Source organism: Amyelois transitella, chromosome 5 (assembly GCF_032362555.1).
Source record: "Amyelois transitella isolate CPQ chromosome 5, ilAmyTran1.1, whole genome shotgun sequence".
Classification (NCBI taxonomy): Eukaryota; Metazoa; Arthropoda; class Insecta; order Lepidoptera; family Pyralidae; genus Amyelois; species Amyelois transitella.
Window position 1 is genome coordinate 12,973,748 of NC_083508.1, and position 15,887 is coordinate 12,989,634.

Below are 15,887 nucleotides of genomic sequence, written 5' to 3' on the forward strand. Positions count from 1 at the left end.
GTGATATGAGTGCAAGTACCGAATATTGATTGCCCGATAAAGTCACATCCATAGTTTTGATCTCATTTTCATTATCTGAATATTATAGAGCATTGCCGTGATTATATAATACCCAGGCCATACAGCCATTGTCGCTTGCACGTAGAATATTATTTGAAGTTATGAACGAATAGGTAAACGAGCAAGTGTTTGGCTTGTTCGCGATTTAAACACTTCATTAAGTCACTTTTCTTGTAAAAGCAAGCATGTGTAAGTACAATATTTGATCAAGTAACTTAATACTCATGAAACGTCGAATGGCCATCGTATTATTTTTAGTAATCCGTTGATATTATTATCAAAGTAAGATGTCTGCCTGTTTTCCGTAACACATTAATTGTGATGAGCGAATGCATGAAGCTATTACCTACTTGCCTCAGTATTGAATAAATTTAGGATTAAGAGTGTGTGCTTACATTATTCAACTCGATTTGATACAAAGGATATCTAATCTGGTTAGGCAAAATTAAATTCTTAGTATGATGATTATTATACTAAAATTATTGTTATAGAAAATCATATTTGAATTGTGCAAAGTCTATAAACAGAAATTATTATGAAATAAAAATTATTGTCATAAAAACTGTAATTTCAGCAAAGGTCAAGACTAAAAGTAAGAAATTAAATGAAAAATTATTTCACTTGAAATTTTCTGTATATCGAGCATCTGTTGAAAACAACTCGAGTAGAGTAGGTAAGCTTTAATAGTATTAGTATGTACGAATATTTTCATAAGAAATAAATTATTTTTACACATCAGCATTTTATTATTGAAAATCTAATAATTTCATGAAATTTTGTGGTCAGATCGGTTGAAAATCCTTGGCAATTATGTGCACACGGCACTTCCATTACGGTAAGGTATTAAAAAGGCATAATCACTTTATAATAATTTAATATCGCAAGAAGATCACAAGAAGCGTTTCCAAAAATGGAAACAGAGTCAAAAGCATTTCTACTGCAGTGTTACAAACAGCATATGGAGCAAGTTAATGAAACATTGTATATTTGAATATAACAATTTCTATATATGTTGATACACATTTACGTTTATATATATATATTATGTTAGTGCAAAGACAAAGAAGTTTAAATATTAAGGTATTTACAGATATTTGACCGTTTCCATACCCGAAATGAATTAATGATATGTATATTCATCTAACTGTATATATTTAAAAAATAAATCATATGTGTGAATTTACTTCTGAAATTCATTGCTTCAGTTGTATGTAGTCATTATTGAAAACTAAGCATGACATAATTTTGATAGATATAAGGATTCTGAGATGTAAATTGACCATTGTTAACATGACCAGAGGAAAATAATTTGTCCTCATCAATTAATGAAACAATACCTTAATGTTAATAACAATCAATGAAATAGTTATAAGAAATGCTTGTTTTCGAATTGGCTCAAATAGTACGCATGTGTTAAGTTATTAAGATAATATTGAGCACCAAACGGATCTGATTAAGATCAACCTTGACGTTAGTATCAATTTTCGCGCAACTACTTACAAGAAATTAGAGGAGTCACAAAATATATTTAGTTGTTCACAACACAAACTTAATCTACTATGACACAAACTTTACAAAGTCCTTACAATAAATCACCAGCCGTAACAAAATAATGTTTTGATTCAAAACAACTTGATGATTTCATAGAAATCGTTATTAATGAGACAATATATCTTACTATAATATGACTTATTACTATATTTTGACATTACTACAGTAAACAGAGTATACCTTAATTCATTTAATAACATTGACTTAAGTAAGGGTGTTATCAATCCCATAAATGTAGGCACCGATAATTATGGTATTCTTTTTCAATACAAAAAAGTTTAAAAATTCAATGATACAAATTATTCAATTGAGTATGCCAGATACCATGATTTAAAAATATACTATAACTTAGATATTATAGTAACAAATATCAAAGAAACAGATAATTCCTGATTCGTTTTAAAGTCCTTAGGTACGGTAGGTACTTATTTTGTACAATTCAATAGTAATAAATTCCAAAAGGAAGACAAGTAGGAATAGAATTATTGTGGAACTATATTTAGAATTCATCCATGTTTACACTCTAAATAAGCTCTTTTCGTGGTTGAGAACTATGAGGTGATTATGATAGAATCTCAATTCTATTAGAAATGGCTGCAGGACGGAAATTCTGAAAGCACATTTCCTAGAAAGTTTAGATACAGTAAAATTCAATTCAAATTACCCTTACATGATTGTATAACATCCTATCCTGTTTTCTCAACGGATTTAAAGGGCTCTAATCTAAGAATTTTTTACTGCATGAGCAGTATTTGTGGTTTTCGTCATCCCCGTCAGTTAGTCATAGAACCTAACTAACGAGACGTGTGTGTGATTCTCTTGTTCTCTTGTTTCTATAAAGCGCAAGATTCTTGTCCAATTGACATGTAACGATGCAGTTATCCATCACTTTCTTACTATCTCGTGTAGTACAAGCCGGCCGAAATCACAGCCGCTGTTAAAATAGTTGCGGAGAATGCTCGAAATAGACGAATATAGGTTTTGTCTTCATTATCTTTGTCAGCTGTAACAAAAAAAAAGAAATTTTCTAATAAAAAACTACGTCGATGTACATAACTATTCATCACACTTCCTAACATATGGCGTGATACTAAGCAAACCGACGTTTAATGCACTTTAAGATTTTTGCAAAACCCCAGTACCTCTATAATACCATTTTCAAATTGACTATTGATTTTTAACAAATTTAAGAAACACATTTAAATATAAATAATAATAAATTAATTCATTTCATTTTTTATTTATTTCCGATGACGTTAGTATTCTTACCTTTAAAAATGATAAAAGCAAGTGGTATCCCAATAGCGGCACCCAACACATGGGACGACCAGGCCACATTGTCCTGCTGCGAGCGGAGCGCCCCGGGGCTGGTGATGGGCCCTCGCATCAGCGCCCAGCAGGTCTCCGAAGCGCCGAGGACGATCACGCTCAGCGGCCGGAACCACCACAGAGGTATGTGGCCAAACCTGGGGGTAAATATTCGCATAAGTCTTTGGATATGATACAGGAAACAATATTCCTAAAGGTTTGCCAAAATTCGAAGAATATTTGATAAACTTCATGTCATAAAACAAAATTGATTTTTCATTTAATTTAAGTTAAAAACTGATCAGATAAAACCTCTGACCAACTTTATGGCCAATAAAAGTGCTCTATGTGTAAATGTCAACTCATCATCATTGTAGGAGACTGAGCAAATGTGCCGTCATGTACATTTGCCAGTTAAATAATCAAGAACGTCAACTTACTTGAGACAGACATTGGGTAGATGGGCCGTTAGCAGGGCGTACACGGCTGCAGATGCGCCCACCACCCTCACTTCGGGCTGCAGTAACCCAGCGCCGATCCCGCCAGCCACGACACCACCCACCCACACGCACATCACTCGCCACCACGATTGCTCGTACTCTAGCCGCCAGCCGACCTGGTAACAATAAAAATAGTAATTTGAATTTCCATAGTGAATTTAGGCTGAAGGTTAGAAATGTATGAATAGCATGAAGGGGAAAAAATACTCTTAATTAAGGAGAGGCAAGTAACAGGGAAAAACATTATGGAATCAACAAACTATGCATGCATGCACGCAAAGAAAGAAATAAAGCAAACAGATGAGATAATACAGATAAAACAGTAGCACGAAAAGAAAACATGCATTCAACAATATTAAAAATGCATTAAACAATGCATTTTTGATCTTGAACTAATACACGTTAAAAGACTAATATTAACAGATAAAAGTGAGGATATTGAAAATGTCAATGATACCTGAAATGATTCTTAGACACAACGATCATACAATTATGGTTGACATTGAAACATGATATCAACTCACAGCCATAGCGACAACGGCATTCAAGGCGAGATGGACAGCATTAGCGTGCACCAAGCCGTAGGTGACCAGCCGCCACGGCTGGTGCCACCACTCCCGCCCAGGAGTCCACTCCAGCCATTCGCGGCAGTCTTCAGGCACGAACAGGTGGATACTCACCTAAGACATAAAAATGTTTGAGATAATTTATTAGATCTCCAAAAATGGGAACTGCCGGGAACCACATGGAACCAATACAAAAAAGAATAGGACCACTCTATCTTTCCCATGGATGTCGTAAAAGACGACTAAGGGATAGGCTTACAAACTTGGGATTCTTTTTTAGGCGATGGGCTAGCAACCTGTCACTATTTGAATCTCAATTCTATCATTAAGCGGAATAGCTGAACGTGGCCATTCAGTCTTTTCAAGACTGTTGGCTCTGTCTACCCCACAAGGGATATGACCTGACCATATGTATGTATGTACGCATCTCAAAAAGAGGCTATTATGTAACAGGGTAAGAGGACTATCATGATGCTTATAATAACTATATCTTAGCAAATATGTTGTCCAAAATATTGATATGAAAAAATTATAAGTCGCAGACATCGTAGTGACTGATCATAGAAAAAAAGGAAATGATTCTCACCAAGATCATGATCATGGAGAATGTAAAACATGGCGGCTTGATAGCATTTATTATTTTGTCTTTGGTCTTCTCAAACTTTGATATGCTCTTTGGTTTATATTTTACTTTATTATCTTTCTCTCTGCTGATACTTAGAGCCACTTCATGAGGCTTAGTTTTAAGAGGCGTGAAGTTCGCGGGATGGAGAAGACATTTTTCTTCTGCTTCGTTGGTGCGAGTGGTACGGCCTTCTTCGTCTTCTAGCCAAGCTCGAGCTGGTGAAGATTCCTCTGGCAGAACCCTTCGACATTGATGAATAGGTACTGCTTCGGGGTTCAGCCGTTGGGACTCGCACTCCACTTTCGGAGTCATGATGTGGGATCCAGTTCATCATACTCCGAACTCAGGGAGGAGACAAATGGACGCTATACCATGTCGAACGAAGTTTCTGAAATGAGATGTTTTACCTGAATATCCAGAATATATACGTGTGCAGACTGCAGGAAAATTCGCGTGATGTCTGAATTTGTAATGGTATTCCCGAAGCTGAGCAGGAAATAATAACTTCATGATAATTGATTTACTAGTAATTATAAAATTTAAGTATTTCACTCATAATTTTACAACCAAATAAATTTAAGCTACCTATCTGAATACGACGAGTGAGTCAGTGATCAATGTAAAGTTGTACACTGAAATCAGATCTTGGCGGGACGAGGTGGACATCCGTAATTGCTTAAGACGTCTTTTTGATATCAATCCATGGTGAAGTAAAACTAGTAAAGTTTATTACGGTATCCACACTATTGCCGTGTGGTTCCCGGCACCAATACAGAAAAGAATAGGACCACTCCATCTCTTTCCCATGGATGTCGTAAAAGGCGACTAAGGGATAGGCTTATAAATTTGGGATTCCTCTTTTAGGCGATGGGCTAGCAACCTGACACTATTTGAATCTCAATTCAATCACTAAGCCAAACAGCTGAGCGTAGCCTATCAGTCTTTTCAAGACTGTTGGCTCTGTCTACTCCGCAATGGATATAAACGTAACCATATGTATGTTTCCACACTATTCATTACAGAGTAAACAAATATGCAAATGTCTGTCCGATTTTGAAGAAATTTCTTATGAATTCAGTTCATAACCAGAGGTTAAAGAAAGTCTTCTTATCTCTTGGAATTATATGAATTGTAGTACAGAATAATATATTTTACTATAAACTAGTATAACTATATTATAGAACAGTAACATGGGGATTCACGTGTTATCTAGCAGGAAACTAGACATTGCATAATAAATTGTCTATTTTATTTATGAAGCAGACACCACAAAGCTATTTATATTACTGAACACTAATTACATAATAATATGATAACAATGAATCGTGAGTGTGATCTGTGTGACAGACAGAGAGAGGTTGGATTATTGTGTTACTAGCTTTTGCGTGGAGCTATGCTCCCGTAGGAAAAAAATGTAGCCTATGTCACTCCTGAAGATCTGTGTCATATCAATTTCGTGAAAATCAGTCCAGTACTTTTAAGTTTACGTTTTACGTTACAAACATACAAAACACAAATCTATTCTCTTTATTAATAGAGTGGAAAAAAAAATGCTTTGAAAGAATCCAGGGCAGATTGGAATTGTAATAGTTTTACTTCCCAGACCTATGTACTTCTTTTTTCATGAATGTTGACAAGGCTTTAACGTCATCTATCTCTCTTTATCACTGTGGTTAATCGAAAATGCAAAAAGAGAGGCAAGTCTTTCATGGACGCACCCACAGGCTGCCTCTGAACACAAATCCGGAGTGCGATTCAGAAAAAATTAAAAACACATTTATTATTCGCCTGGGTCTTTGACATTTGTCCGTATTAATCTATAAGTTTCGTGAAGAAAGAAAATAAGTAATCCTTAACACAAGTCTCGAATTTGTTCGCACGTAAATTTGTTTATTTTATTTTCACTTTAGATTCCTTATTTAATGATTTAGGTGTATATTAATGAATATGATGCTGGTAGCGATAAAAAATTGTATTAGACTGTTAAAGCTAATCACGAGGAAGGCTTGTTAAATCTCAAATCAATCATTAAGCTATAAAGCTGAATGTTTCAGTCATTTCGAGACTGTTTATCACCCTGTGAGGGATAGATATATGTGTTTTCTCTCGAGTAAACGTAGGCCTTAGTATTTCTTAGTTTTATCATAATTCGTACATTAAGTCCCACATTATAATTTCAATATTATCTTGCGAGTTCTGAATGAACGCTATGATAAACTACGCAGAACTTTCATCGTAAATCACTGTCTGTCTCTAAATATTGTTATCAGTTTGCTACAAAAATAATTATTTACTTACTATTTTTTCACATGTCTGGGATTTTCTTTTTTAGGACTCCTTTGTTCAGGTCTACTTCCGTATAAGGAGGAATTGGAAAAAAATAAGATTAATAAAAATAATTGAAATAAAGCAGTCTTTTACTAATAATAATTCATTTCCCTACAGAAATTTAAGGATAATTGTGATAATCGCAGGCACAAGATTGGAAATGCGACATGCGCCATTTTGACATCCGTGTCAGTTATTTCAGTTAGTCGTTTTAAAATTAAAAAAAGCTGAAGATAACATAATTAAGTACCTAGATAATTTAAGGAAGATACTTACGAGGTTGGAAATAGTATATACCTACTTAATTTCAAATGAAGAAAAATGAGGTTGTATGTCAAAAATATTCTGTAGCGTGAGCGACGATTAGGGCTCTACCGCCACAAAGGGAAGATCTTCCGCTAGGCTAGGTGTTATGCCTGTCTGTTGTTATATATATGTGTTATACTATTATTATCGCGATTGTGTTTAGCATACGCGCTGTGTTTGGCTGGTGGCGTGTGACGTTAGTGATGTCGCCACAGATCTATTAAATCTCAGGCCTTGCTCAGCTCAGGCGAAGGTAAACATTAAATTGTTTCCGAAGAAAGCCCTCAGGAAAACGATATTGACAAGTTTAAAAAATATAACGGAGACTTTTTAAATCTATAATTTTAATTGCAAAGCACCTATGTGTTCAAAACTTAGAAAAAAAAACAGTTTTTGTATTAAAACTTGTACGTGATAAAAAAGCACGTGTCACAGGAGCGCAGTCGCAAGCAGATCATAATAATATCATAATAAATACGATAGCAACAGCTTAGTATGCAAAACGAGACGCCTCGGCGCCTTGTCTGCAGTAGTTGGCTGCCAAGATCTGACAACGCGTGGAGGTCTGATGCTATCTGAAGGTCACGTCCACCTGACACAGGTGCACAGCTGATTGTTACCTCTCATTTTGGGTGTATTATTGAAACTTATTAGGTAGGAGATGGTCGAGCCAAAAAGTAGTTGCCATGAGAGGTGAGGATGCAACCGGGACGAGATAAAATAAACTTTACAAAATTTTAATAAAAAGGCCTTTCGTTATCTTCACGATCTTTTATTAAGCGTGAGATCTGGATATAATTTATATTGAAAGTAATTCCTCTGTGACAAATGCCCAGGTTCAAGCGGACAAAGCCGAAGAATAGAAATAGCTATAGATATAAATAGACCTAAAATGAATTATTATCACGTTCAACAACTACGTACAATTTTTGGAATATCCCCGTTACTCCGAGTATCTAGTTCAGTTTGGTTATTGATTAAACTATTAATAATTACGATACGGTCAGTTGACTCACCTCAGACTATTCATAGCTGCAGTTGCCGAGAAATAGTGCACAGACGGCGAGACAACCAGGAAAAGGTCAAGTTTACACGCTATACTTGTAACCGCAGTAAAAATAACTTGTTACAAATTAACTGAAATTTTAAATTTTTGAATACCACGAATGTAGAGTAAGTATGCGCTTGCGCAGGTGTAAGTTAAGAATGAGCATCACAGTGGCGACACCCGCCTAAAACTACCTGGATTCCTAGGTATTAGGTATAAGGGTAAGAGCGATTAAGTTTTCGCTTAAGAAGCAATTACTATTGTTCATTATTTATACCTGTAGAGTGGACTGCAATGACTAATTTTTAAGTACAATGTTAGTACGGTACAGTCGGAATAATATAAATGTTAAATTTTTGTATTCGTGCTCTCACTTACAGATCACAGATTTTCGTGAGAGTGATTGATAAGGCTTCAGCTTAAAAAAAATGTAAGTACTAACATGATACTACTAACGTAATAAAACTGTTTTGTCCCGTAAGTATATATATAACATACCTACAATCACGTCTACATCCCTTGCGGTTTGGACAGAGCCAACCGCCTTGAATAGACTCCAAAGGTCACGTTTGATTTGAATTGAGATAAAAAATAGCGACAGGTTTCTAGCCCATCACCTACAAAAAAATTCCAAAATGACTAACCCTATCCCTTAGTCGCCTTTTATGACATCTTTGGGAAATATGTATATGGACTCCTCCATTTTTATTCTAAAGTGCCGGAAAACCACACGGCACCCGGCATTTCTAGTTATTTACGGAGGTAACTTGTTTTTTAAGACAGAAAGTGGATCGTTTGTACAGAAAGCATAGGCGAGTAATCAATCCCCTGTAAAATTCTATTTCGAGACGAAGTGTTTACGTTTACAAATAAATACTACACGGCCAGATGTTTTCATTCTCCATTTTGAAGAGGTGAATGTTACAACTTAATCTATATTAAATTTAGTTTATATCCCTTGTGAAATAGACAGGGCCAACAGTTTTGAAAAGACTGGTAGGCCAAGTTCAGGTCTTGACTTAATGATAGAATTGAGATTGAATAGTGACAGGTTGCTAGCCCATCGCCTAAAAGAAGAATCTCAAATTTATAAGCCTATCCCTTATACGCCTTTTACTTATATATTATTTTAATCTAAATTTTCCTTTCAAATAAGAAATACCCATTTAGCAACTGGTTGCGAAACTCATTTGCCAAAGCGGAAAAAGTAATTTTTGTTGGTATATATTGGTAATTGCGTATAAAGAATAAGAAAGCCTACATCGCAACCAACGGCCCCAATAAAAATTCCTTTTTCACAACCGGTTGCGAATCTGATTTGTCACGGCGACCGAAAGGTAAATTTGGTTGTATGTAAATTGTGCCCTATCTGGCAAAAGCCAGTGCTAGTATATAATTTACCTGAACCAATGCACATAATGCATTATACTCGTATATGATATAATACCTACAGATTTTTCCTCGTGTTCGTGCAGACATGTGTCGAATCATAAATTCCCAATTAATTACAAGTACCAATCGAACTGATAGCAGTTAGTTGGTAATTAAGCTATTTATAATTATTGTCACCTCAATAATAGAATTCAATGTAAGTATTTAATTTGTTTACTAATATTGCAGGGATTCCTAATATTACAAGTTGGTCGCGGAAAATGGACATTTGTTAAATATTTCTTGGTAATGTTGTGTTTACAAATACAGATGGGATTACAAATGGAATTTCTGCACATTCTCAGAACAGAATTAATCGCAAATCAATCATGTCATGTGTTATTTTGGCAGAGAAGAATAAAATCTAGATTGCTAGTGAGTCCTGTTAATAGCATTGGAATGGACAAAAGATGCATCAAAGTAAAACAAACTAGCGGAAACGTGTGTGATCGAACATAAGCAAAATTAAGTAAAGTAAGTGAATTAAGTAGATAAGTGACGATAAGGAACAGATAATAATAAATACGGGAAAGATAACACAGATTGAGTTAGCCTCGAAGTAAGTTCGAGACTTGTTTTACGAGAAACTAACTCGAGGGCACTATATTTTAATATATACGCTAAAAAGATAAACATCCAACAGCCAGGCCAATCTGAGAAAAATCATTTCTCATCATGCCCTGGCCGGGATTAGAACCCGGTATCTCTAGTATCACAGACAAGCACACTACCGCTGCGCCACTAATACAGAAGAGACGTACAGAAGAGAGATAGACAATAAAGTGACAGGAATAGAAAAGAGAATCCTTTGATGGTTAAATAACTTAACATACCTACATTCAAGGCGAGTATAAAGCCTAGCCAGTTGTATTTCTCAAAGTATCAACATACATACATATAATCACGTCCATATCCCCTGCGGGGCAGACATAGCCAGCAGTCTTGAACAGACTGATATGCCACGTTCAGCTGTATGGCTTAACGATAGAATTGAGATTCAAATAGTGACAGGTTGCTAAAAGAAGAAGCCTTTTACGACATCCATGGGAACGAGATGGAGTGGTCCTATTCTTTTTTTATAGGTGCCGGGAGCCACACGGCACCAATAAATATAATTATCAATGTTATCAAAAATTATTTGTGGTCTAAAACAACCCCGTCTGAAGCCGGTGGCGGCAGTCGTTGAACTATCGATTCCCGCGCGTGCGTCAAGTGGCCGCCCGCCGGGTGCGGGCTGCGGGTTCGGTTGTCGGCGATGACATTATAAGCCAGACAGTTTTTAACAATATCATCTATTTTTGGACAAACTTCACAAAAAAAAAGGAGTCATAAAATAAAATTATTTTTCAATCTCACTGACGGATTTACAATCCGGTCAATTTAGCCGTAAAAAATTTACCCTACTCGTATTGAAAAAAAATCTTACAAATGTAAAAATTTTCACACTATTTCATGGTTTATGAACCATAAACCATGAAATAGTGTGAAAATTTTTATGGAGATGGTTACGGTAACCGCTTGACAATCGCATCGCACAGACGTGAGAATCCTTCATTTCAGCGACATTATACTAGCTTTAATAATTCTGTGGAGATTAGTCATTGGTTTTCTACTTCTACATAACAATATATTCTGTTCCTACATAAATTTAACTCCATTGTAATAAAAATAAACAAACACTTTCAATCTTCCTAATACACAATCGTTGCGTTGCTTCGTCAAACACCTCTACTATAAGGTTGCCCTTATTAAGGTTAATCACCCGTAATGAAAAGCTAATGGGCAGTCACACACACGCTGGTTTTCGTGCGCGCGGAAATGGCCGTGTTTGCTTGCCGACTAAATTAACCCTTTGGTGCGACACGCGGCACAGAAAGTCCCAAGGGACCCATCGTTGATTACTGCTGTTTTTTTTTTTGTAACATTTGATGTATTTGCTATGGTGAATTCGGTAATAGTAGACAATATGTAGGAGAACCGCGTAAGCTTGTGCGGTTACGTCTCTTGGAAGTTTAAAAAAGGAACAAGTAAAAGAAATTCTGGACAGGCGTTATGAAAAATTATATAAAATTAAAAAAAAATAATAATATTACGATAGTGCTGTAAAGGTTTAATAGAGGCGAGCAAAGCTGCCGGTAAAAGCAAGTTTCCAGAAAATATAACAACTCTCGTTATCCTCAGGCAGCAAGGCATATAAACTACGAAGTAAATATTGCAGATAAAGATAAGATTTTGATAATTAATTAAATTATTTTTATTATTTGCTGCATGATAAGATTACCTTTGATATACTTAAAGTAAAGATTAGTTCGTCTGCACATCTTAACTAACTATATAATTTTTTATTACACAAAGCCATTGTTATAACAAACAGTAGATAGTGAAAGTTTCTTCTTATCACTCTAAACTACAAACGTGTTAATAATAACATACATACATATAATCACTTCTATATCCCTTGCGGGGAAGACAGAGCCAACGGTCTTAAAAAGACTGATAGGCCACGTTCAGCTGTTTTGGCTTAATGATAGAAATTGAGATTCATATAGTTGTCGACAGGTTGCAAGCCCATAGCCTAAAAAAAGAATCCCAAGTTTGTAATGCTATCCCTTAGTCGCCTTTTACGACAACCATGGGAAAGAGATGGAGTGGTCCTATTCTTTTTTGTATTGGTGCCGGGAACCACTCGGTACTAATAACCATTTAAGATTTAATTAACTGACTAACATTATAGTGCACAGGAGACTAGATTTAGGGATTAGAATTTTGGCATGTAGTTTTCGTTAAGATGCTTGGAGGTGAACTAACAGATTATTTCCTGTTACACCACCGGGTTCGGAAATTAACAAGAAATTAGTTTTACGCGGGTGACAGAGCCTGCCCTGTTCAGATATTAATTTTAAGTCCAGTTCCTTAATATTCTTAAAATTTGTTTAACATATAAGCACCTTGATTACATTAAATAATAGGTTATTGTTTGAAATAGAATTGTGTCTAACAGATATCAATAAAATTAGGTTTTCGTGACCCTTATTTCTTTATTTCGGTCAAAAAACTGTCTAGTCACCGCACAACAGGTGGTTTCCCTTGTAATCGATGGTGGGCCAGAGTTCATAGATTTAATCGGTGTCCCCGAATTTTTGTATGGAGGGCATTGTTATACTATATTAAAGCCAGGCCCGTGCTAACAAACACATTATTACATTCATACATACATACATACATACATAAAATCACGCCTCTTTCCCGGAGGGGTAGGCAGAGACTACCTCTTTCCACTTGCCACGATCTCTGCATACTTATTGAAGACATTAAAAAAAATTAATTGTTAGTTAATTAGTATTAGTCTATAACTACATATTACATTCAAATTTATTAAATACGGTGACCGGCATAGTTTTTTAGTTCGTAGTCCGATAGAGGTGAACAATGAAATTTGTTTCGTAGGTAAAAATGAATTTTAAGCTCAATTATTCCTTTTGTTAAAATTAGTGTGGGCTCAATAATTTCTTTTCTTAAAATCGGTGCCGTGTGTTTACCGGCACCAATCATTAAGCCAAACAGCTGAACGTGGTCTTTCAGTCTTTTCAATAATTTAATGGCTCTGTCTACCCCGCAAAGGATACAAACGTGACTATATGTATGTATGTATGTACTACATAAAAAACCAGATTAGATACGATAACTTACCAGTAAATTCCAAAGATGATCCTATTAAACTCACACACGTCACGTCAAACCGCAAAATGTTTACAAAACACAGAGCGCGTCCGTTCCCTGCCAAGATATAATGAACAATTCACTAGAGGCAGTGCATCGTATACCTAATCGCGCGTTATCAGTGTATCAGATGCGACGTGCCTCTGCGCTGATAACAAACAGCTGACTGCCGAATGCGTGGAGGGTTAAATGTTATCACGCTTTCAGTGAAACGTATGAAGGAATGTATGTATGTATGTATAGATTTGCCGTGTGGTTCCCGGCATCAACAGAAAAAAGAATAGGACTATTCCATCTCCTTCCCATGGATGTCGTAAAATGCGACTAAGGGATAGGCTTATAAACTTGGGATTCTTCTTTTAGACCATGGGCTAGCGACTTATCACTTTTGAATCTCACTTCTTTTATTAAGCTAAACGCCCATCAGTCTTTGCAAGACTGTTGGCTCTGTCTACCACGCAAGGGATATAGACGTGATTATATGTATGTATGTATGCTATTTTACGACTGTCAAGAAGATGATGTCACATTGTCAATTCGTCATTGGGCTTATCACATGCTCGGTCATGTCTGATAAAAACAAAATGGCGATCTTTACCCTTACAACTTGTCTTGATAGAGACATCAGTAGAATACGTAACTCCACTACTAAGTAGTTATAATTGCTCCACACTGTATTATGTTTTTATAAACTAGTTAATTAGCGACACGTGTTTGTAAATAATTAGTTTTTTTTACACGAGTATGCCAAACGAACGACCTTACAGGTCATATAGTCTTTCTTCAATGTTATATGTCATATTTAGACACTTCATTCCCATCACTATCATAACAATATTTGTTAACTTTGGTTTAGAAAGTGGCCGAAGGGAATTTCCTTTATCATAGTGGATTATCTGTGTGTTTATACTTGCACACATTCATACATACATATTTAGCTAGGTGCCATGTCTTGGAAAATTCTTGTTTACTTTATTTTCACCCTTTTTTACCTAAAATAATTTCTCCATACAAGATGGTTGCTAGGCAACGTTGTTTTTTTTAATGTCATTTGAAACCATTGACAATATAAATCACTGACGTGAATAATTTCTGTGTAAGTAATCCAAGTTTGAAACTGTAAAAAAAACCTCGCGATCGGTTTTAACGACGGAGGTGGGTAAGATTAAGTGGGTCCTGGTAAGTAAAGGGTCAGGTCAAAAGTACCCGAAACCGCCGAGCTTGCATGAAGAGAGTTATGAATGTGGATGAAGCGAAGGAAGTATGCAGAGATCGTGGTAAGTGGAAAGAGGTAGTCTCTGCCTACCCCTCCGGGAAAGAAGCGTGATTTTATGTATGTGGGTAAGATTCGATAGTTAGATTTTTTTATTTTTACTAGCTTAGTTTTTGACATCCAGCTAGCACCGCTCGGTTAACCAGGTTCTAATTTTTAAATGTCACGGAGTTTACAACAAAACTTTACGCCTTTTTCTGTTATCAATTCATAATCATAACAATGTTTGTTATTTTTTGTCCGAACAATATGATTTGTTATTGTTCAAAGTATATTTAAACTGAAAACAATCCAAATCAGATTACCAGCAGGTTATCAGGATAACCTCCATAACGGATTCAACACAACATTCTATTTATAATTTATGGATGAAGTGTAGTTAAAATTGATAGTCTATTGAACAAAAGTTAGAAATATTTTTTCCTTCTTTCACCGAAAGTATTGAATTATTGCAAAATAATTTTAAACACTTTCGTCATAATATACCACTTTGGATTATGCCGCAAATAGAGATCTTTCTTTAAAAAAATTAAGGCACTACCGCTGAACTCATTTTTTGAAATTTTTTTATGCATATAGGCCCGAGCTCAAACATAAACTATTTTTATTTTCAAAATTACCTGATTAACAAAATATGTTCTTTAATATTAGAAATGCGTTTTGCCACGCAGTGACTATGTCACCCCCGTAAGGTTAACAAACAAAAGAAAAAATAGAAGGTTCAAGTAATTACCCTCAGAGAATTACATACGTCATGACACAATTTGACTAGGCACTTATCACACTCTGATAACGGATCAGCCAAAAGACTACGGCACCTACCCACTACGGCGGAGTGCCTCGTTGCAAAGATGTTAAAAGTAACCTTCCTACGCCAACGAAATGGCGGCTAAACAACTAGTACATAATAAAATTGATACGAGTGATATCCATCTCCACGATAGAGCTATTAGAATACCACTCAAACCAGTGTGGTAATGTATTTGGCAGTAAAATGTATTAGCGAGTCGTTTACTCCCGCCGCGGTGACGCACACGCCCAATGGACCTCGGATATTGGCCAGAGATCGCAATAAATCTATAGTTATCCTCAAAATACTCACAGGAAATTGATAGAACTCGTGAATGGTGTTGTGATAATGAGGTAGCACAGAACACTGAACAAACATCCG

The 15,887-nt window shown here is 35.8% G+C and overlaps 1 protein-coding gene across 1 annotated transcript; it reads right to left on the reverse strand.

Annotated features, from left to right (window-relative positions):
• Window positions 1-926: 926 nt before the first annotated feature.
• Window positions 927-13,563, reverse strand: LOC106139022 (rhomboid-related protein 2). The gene is made up of 6 exons (XM_013340356.2): window positions 13,414-13,563; window positions 4,572-4,998; window positions 3,944-4,099; window positions 3,360-3,535; window positions 2,881-3,077; window positions 927-2,614 (listed from the first exon to the last, which is right to left on the reverse strand). The coding sequence occupies exons 2-6, from the start codon at window positions 4,920-4,922 to the stop codon at window positions 2,508-2,510; spliced, it is 987 nt and encodes a 328-aa protein (XP_013195810.2). The 5' UTR covers window positions 4,923-4,998; window positions 13,414-13,563; the 3' UTR covers window positions 927-2,507.
• Window positions 13,564-15,887: the final 2,324 nt, after the last annotated feature.